This window comes from Musa acuminata, chromosome BXJ3-7 (assembly GCF_036884655.1).
Source record: "Musa acuminata AAA Group cultivar baxijiao chromosome BXJ3-7, Cavendish_Baxijiao_AAA, whole genome shotgun sequence".
Classification (NCBI taxonomy): Eukaryota; Viridiplantae; Streptophyta; class Magnoliopsida; order Zingiberales; family Musaceae; genus Musa; species Musa acuminata.
In genome coordinates this window covers 1465883-1473151 of record NC_088355.1, presented here as the reverse complement: position 1 = coordinate 1473151, position 7269 = coordinate 1465883, and the positions used below count along the sequence as shown (strand labels likewise).

At 40.8% G+C, this 7269-nt stretch overlaps 1 protein-coding gene across 1 annotated transcript; it reads left to right on the top strand.

Moving 5' to 3' along the window:
* The first annotated feature begins 1812 nt into the window (after positions 1 to 1812).
* LOC103990890 (uncharacterized) lies at positions 1813 to 3452 on the top strand. The gene has a single exon (XM_009410181.3). It carries the CDS (start codon positions 2296 to 2298, stop codon positions 3154 to 3156), a length of 861 nt encoding a protein of 286 aa, XP_009408456.2. The 5' UTR covers positions 1813 to 2295; the 3' UTR covers positions 3157 to 3452.
* Positions 3453 to 7269: the final 3817 nt, after the last annotated feature.

The window sequence follows — 7269 nt, the reverse complement described above, 5'->3', positions numbered from 1 at the left end:
TTTGGTTTTGGAGTCGCAGCTGTCATTGAAAGAGTCTTTCACTTTAAGTGTACCACCATAGAGTACTTGTTCGTATGGAGCTGGAAAGTATGTTCAGATACACACCTAGTCATAAGCAGGATGTTTGCAGAGTTATCAGGCATTTCTTGTGTGGATGGTAAAATGGTGAATCTTCATTTCAGGATCAAGCAGAATTATTTACTGGATTAATCTGTAAACTGAAGACTTCTGGACTTAATAGCAGCATCCTTTGGTTGCATCTTTCAATACATGGACTATATGTTTCGGAGATGTGCATTTAATATATCATAGTGCAGTTCACCTACAGAATACCAAGTCCTGGTAAGAATCTACTTTGGGCACCTAATATTACCATTAGTTTACCACTTGACATGGTGTTTAGATAGGCCTGCAACAGTTTTGCTGAGACATTATTAAGCATTATATTATAGCACTTATTGTAGCTTATTTGATCACTTCAACTGAGAGGATAGAGCAGTTTTCATGATTGAAGAGTGGACCTATTTATTGGATCCACACATATAGTTTGTTAATTAGCAACTTGCAGGAACAAGAATGTTATGTCTTATTATATTTCCAGCCTCACCTTAGTTTTATGCAGATTTACCATATTTGTGTGTGCTCGAATTTTTCATGTATGCTCGATCATGTTATTTGTATACAAATATGATAGTCATGTTATATAAGTTTAAATGCAAAAGACAGGGCCTAAAAGTTATAGCTGGATCCAGCAAGGGGGACTAGATCTGGATTCCCTTAACATGCTCAAAACAAAGAAGAAAGGGAGCCCACACTTGTCACGGGCGTGTCCTATGGAGAGACACCCCAATCTCAAGCCAAGGATTTTGCATGATGAAATAGATGGAAAGTGAGACAAGAGGACAGCCCATTTAGACACCTTTCTTCTTCCCTTTCGCTTGAAGGAAAAGAAACCTCTTGATGTCTTCATCAGATGCACCGATTCCTATTGATTGGTTCGTGTCTGAGGAATGGAACGAGGCAAATAGGGGCTGTTGCACAGAAGCTGAAAGCTCAGTTGTGCCTTGTCCCCCACCCCCACCCCCCTCATCACACCCTCAGTTGAAGCTTCAGTTCATGTCTTTTTTGGCAGCGGGCCAACACACCAACAGTTGCTTCTTTGGGTTGGACGTGTCCTGTGAAAGCTACCACACAAGAAAATGTCACCCTTTCATATCAGAATGCCATCATGGCCATATCTTGACAGTGGCAACACAGGGTTGGTGAGTCTTCAGAATTTGTTCGTGCTCTGTATTCTCATCATCTGTCTGTTTCTTTTGGCTTTGGATTTTAAGTTCATCTCAAGGGCATGTATGTGGCTGGCTCTACAGAGCTCAACCATGGTTTCACTCTTAACAATGGTGCCATTTTGGCTCCCTACCTCTGTCCATAATTGTTATTTGTGACTGCAACTAATACAAAGAAAATGGCAGTCCAATTTTATCCACTTCAACAAGAGTTTAGTCGCATATAATAATAATAATAATACTTGCAAGTTTATTACTTGCTGTAAAAGGACATGGAGGTGACATAATTATGGTAGCTAAACACCCCTTTGGGTCAAAATAAAGCATACAATCAGTCATTAAAGCTCTTCAACAACATGGAAATCAAATTAGAGTTTGGTTAAGCTCTTCATTAATCATGCATTAAAGCTAATGACAGTACTTGATTAAAGTATTAAAGCTTAAAGATTAAGAGTTTGTTTCAGACATTTTTAAGTACCGGAAGTGGGAGTCGGCCTCTCCAAAATAAAGGTTTGGGGCTCTACTGCCATTGTGCCCTTTTGCAGCTGGTCTTCCTTCTCATTATGGGCGCCACTACTCGTGCTGAGGACTGCGGGTAGTGCGGTGGCATTTCAGCGGTCGGAGTAAGGCAAGATTCCTCCTTTGCCTTCTTCTCTTAACGGAGTCCGTCTTCCCCCTCCTTTGCCTTTCTTGTTCTCCTTTGCTCTTCTAGTTGGGATTTGAATCGTCTGCTAGCTTCTCTGGAGCCTTGAAGTAGAGAAGGGAAGGGTGCGTTTCCTCGGAATCTTGAAGAGTGCTGATTGGATTCTGTGGTGGAGAGGCCGCCCTTGTCCGTGGATTCGCTTCGAAATCCTCTGCTTTGTACCCTAAAAGAGGGAGGTTTGTTGAGGGGAACTCGTGACAGCGACACGCCGGGACGGCGTTTGTGATAAGTCCTTCGGAGATCTTGGCCGGATCGTGGGGACGAGGCTCCTCATTGCGCCGTCGGAAGTGGCCTTGGAGGATCAGCATGAGGGATTTCCCTTCTTGTTTCGGCGAGAGCGGAATTCAGGTTTCGGACTCCTCGTCCGGCGGCGCCGTTAAGAACGCGCACAATCTGGTGACTTACTTCTACCGGGCGCGACGCGGCGGCCGTTCTTGCGTCGTCGCCGTTACGTGGAGCAAGACCCTGATGGGTCAAGGGTTGACTGTCGGGATCGACGATGGCGATGGCCAGTGTCTCTGTAAGGTGGACATCAAGCCGTGGCTTTTTTCCAAGAGGAAAGGGTCTAAGAGCTTGGAGGTGGAGAGTAGCAAGGTGGACATCGTATGGGACTTGTCTGCTGCCAAGTTTGGGCCGGGGCCTGAGCCTTTGCAAGGTTACTATGTTGCGGTTGTCTTTGATCTACAGATGGTCCTCTTGCTCGGTGATCTGGCCAAGGAGGCCTACCGTAAGACTGCCGCAGTCCCTTCCACTTCCAATATGGCCTTCGTAGCCAAGCGGGAACATATATCTGGCAAGAACCTCTACTGTACCAAGGCTCAGTTCTGCGACAATGGGAAAGCTCATGATGTTGTAATCGAGTGTGACACGGTTGGGCTTAAAGATCCATGCCTTGAGATACATATCGACAAGAAGCGGGTAATGCAAGTGAAGCGACTCGCTTGGAAGTTTCGTGGAAACCAGACAATCCTGATTGATGGACTCCCTGTAGAGGTGTTTTGGGATGTTCACAGCTGGCTCTTTGGTGTACCTGGCGGAAATGCTGTCTTCATGTTTCAAACTTGCCCCTCAGCTGAGAAGCTGTTGCCGTGGTTTCAGGGTTTCAAGCAGTCACAATTGCAAGGTGTTGGCTTTTCATTGATATTACACGCTTGGAAAAATGAATAGGTTAAGGCAAGAGGATACTTTTTACTTCCTTGCCTTTTCCTTGGTGTGCTAACAAAATTTAGCATATTATTTGTCTTTAACGACGCCAGTGAGCCTCCCATTTACTTCCTTTTCGTTTGCTATTTCTCCTGTTTGAGTAGTTGGGAAGATTCTGACATATATATGTTTCTTCTCTCTTGTGAGTTCGTGCATTATTTGGGTCAGGTTTTAATGTTGTACTTTTTGTGTGGATAAGATATGTTCCCTGTTAAACTCATTCAAGAAATGGGGACTCAGAATTCCTTTTCTTGCTGAAACTGAGGTGATGGGCTTGCATGTGACTCGATGAAAGATTTTTATGAATGACCCACCTTATTGACACATCTTATTGAATTATGAACGATCGTTTCTTTAGTAAGTCTTAGTTATTTTTAATCATTTTTATGTAAAGTATGTTTTTTTCATGTACATTCAGTAATTTGAGAAACAGAATTCACATTGATACTAATACTGAGTATATGAGTATGGAAATGACTGTTGATTAGACGATTGTTGGGTTCTTGTCTGGATAACAGCTAAAGAAATATTTGTCTTCGTTTTTTTGGACTCTGAAAGGATGCTCCCCGGTTCTTTGATAATGCTTCACACAGACACGCCCTTCACTGGGCTTAATATTTATTATGTTTTAAAATTGGTAAAAAATAATGAGATATATGCATCACTTAATATGTACAATACCTATTGAGGTAGTAACGGGGAGATTGTATTGCACCATTGGAATCAAGATGTGAGATCATCCAAACTGCTGGACTTTTTTGGATGCTTTTGTGTTGTCAGCAGGTTGATACGTTGGGCATATCTTCTTCATTCTATGAGCATAAACATTTGGGATGACATCTCTGGAGAATGCTTCTAGGTGATGGCCCTTCCATGAATGATCAAACCAGTTGACGATTTTCAAACAGGTCACACGCACTTTCTTTTGTTTATAGCCAAATTATCAATGTCTTTGACAGATTACTGATAATGTCACTGCAACAACAGCAATTGTTTTAAGTTTTTTTATTCCATTTATTATAAATAGTACATAGGAGTCATGTACTGGTGATGATTAACTTGCTTGTTTGTTTTGCAGAAACGAACAGCAGGTTGAAGCTGTCCTGATGTCATAGTTGGACAGGTATTATGCCTGTTTTTCCCAAGAGAGGTAATTGATGTGCTTTAGATAGCTACTACAAATTTCCCTTTTGCAGTCAGATTATATTTTAGTGGGTTCTGGGAATTAGCATGTCGTTTTCATATTATGTCTCATGTTGGAAGCCTACAGATTCTGGGTGTTTATACTTTTATCATTTTATACACCATAACAGCATCTGATTTAGTATCTCTGATCACCCCATTAGAAGCATACAGATTGTTAGTCAATATACTTTTATCAGTTTATGCACTTTAACAAACATTTTTATTTAGTATCTGAAGCAGTTTCCTGATGTTCAGCAACTTTTGACAAGAGCTGTGCCGGTGATGTAATTCCAGCCTAGGTCAAACAAACACTCAGGCTTTTGTTGCTTGAATTGTCATTTTTCCAGACGATTTAAGATTTTTTCTTCCGTTATACCAAAAATCTGCTAACAAAGTCTTTCTTTTTCTTTTTAATGCATATGCTTCCAGTTTTTTGAAGAGGTAAAAGTTGTTATACAGCACATTCGTGGACATATATTGGGAGATTTTGAGTACAGCACCATTAAAAAGTGTTGTACTTATTCTTATTATGTTACTCTCCCCAAAAATTTACTGCATGATCCTTTTCTAACTGCCAAAGGGACAACGTTGTTTTGTGATTCGCCTGATGGTATGCTTCAAATGTATGACCTTTTTCTAGCATGAGTGTTTTTTCTAGCAGGTCATACCCTAAAGCAAATGATTTTTCCAAGGAACATGGATCAGAGTGCATTTCCAATTATAATTAAAGCTGAATCTATAGCGTCATCAAGGACTGACACCGGATCAAAAATATCATAATACAGGCAAACCTTAGTTTTTTATATATTCCATGAGCACTTTGTGCTATTATTAATTACAAGGGAAGAAGTAGTAATGCTCTTAAAAGGAAAGTGCACTAACATTTGCAGTATCAGGTGGTGAAGGACAAAATTAAAGGAGACAACATGGATCAGTAGCTGTTATTTTTCTGATTCTTCTGTGCTTTTGGAGGTTGAAGCATGGATGTGATGTGATAAATACAAGGCTTCTATTCTAGTTACTGCTGAAGGTGCATCTTGCGGGATTGAACTACCAGCTTAGAGTAGCAATTCCGTCAAGATGGTGATGACCGCAACCTATAGTTGTGCAGCTCCAGTCAAGCCACTAGCCACATCAATTGGCAACATTATGTATATAATCCGAAAAGTAAGTGATTTAAAACCTCCAAGTTATTTTAATTTTAACACTAATTGAAAATTTTTCTTATTGTTCAAATCAAGATTTAAAATTTGTCTGCTGTTCATACTGGCCAATGCGTGGACCAGAATGGTTTCATATGCAACAATGTACCTGCACTCATAAATCAGTACCATCTGGACCAGAGCGAAAAAGGGAGAGAAGAGGGGAGGAGGAAGAAAAAGAGAAGACAAGAGTAACAGGTTGTACCGGTAAGAGGAAACAGAGGAGGACATGTGCCACATAGATAGCTTTGGATTTCTATATAAATGTGAGGTAATGTTCAAAGTAGATGAATTTTGTTACTTTTACTTACCAAAAAAAAAAAAAAAGATGAATTTTGTTGTGTCTTGGTTGCTATTGGAGTAGAAATTTCTACAGTGCCTTTTCACTAAGATCCTAATCTGCATTCTTGAAACATGCAATTTAATTCTCTGATGAGATTCAATATATTCTGTGGCAGACAGGTTGGAAAGTGAAGTTGGAAGCGATGCAAGAAGTCAAGAAGATGGACCAGGTACATTATTCTATATCTTCTCACTGATAGTGTCATCTCTCACAACCATTGGATAACCCCTTGTTTGTAATCCAATATTCCAAGTTTCTTGTGGTATTCTATCTAGAATCTGATTGCTATATGAGGAGTGTCCTGAAAATGTTATTTTGGTGATTAGGATCTGTGTTGCTATACTAAAGAAACTCAATCTTTTGGAACTAGCAGACCTTATGTTGTTGGGTGAATGCCCTTTACATTGTACTGATTGAATGGAGAATAGGTTTAGTGGGGCCATCAAATTTGTGATCACTCTGTTCTCTTTGTTGAATACATGCACTGGATTCCACTTGAAGTGATTGTTGGATTTCCTATTCTAGCTTTTGCATGCACGATGCTACATCGAGTAGCCTAATAAAAGTCAAAACAAGTTCATGCAGCTCATGTGAGCAGGGAAACCAGTATACTTTTTGCAAGGATAAGATTTGTGTGTTGTGCAAGCGTTTTTGACTTGCCGAGTTTTGGTGTTCTTATGCTGTGAAAGTTTCATTGCTTCTGCATCTCGAATCATAGCTTACCAATTTTATTATCCTGCATTTGTGAGGATTAAAGAATGAATCCAAGTGGCAGGTTGAGTAGAAAACAATTGGCGTGGCAACTCGAGACATTCTTTATGATATTGGACATCAGGTAAACTCATTCTCTAAAAGAGTTGTTTATTGGTCATTCATATTATAGTGATGTTGGGCGACAGCTTCGTCTCAAGTGACGTCGATTTCCGTGTCTCAGCTCACGTGACGCTTGGAGCTATTCCTGCCGCTGCAGCAGGAGAGAAGGCCAACGCCTCGTGCTCATCCCATCGCCGACGAAACCTATGTGAGCAATGGCATAATCATTGCCAGTTAAATACCAGCTTCTTAATTTATTTCTGCCTTGTTTGGTTGACGCTTGGAAGAGAAGGTAGGCCCATGTCATTTGATGATTCGAGTTGAGTTGATATCTTGCAAGATTGCTCGAAGAAAAGGAAGTTTTTGCTGGGGTGGAGCTTCCCATCATTGGTGAGAGAGAGAGAGGTACAGAGGCAAGAAATGACTTTTGAGAAGAGAGGTTGACAGTGACATGGTACCGAGACAATATGTATGTGCGTGTTGCTGATGGCTCCGACTGCAAAGGGCTTTCCTTTCCTTTCCTTTCCTCTCCTC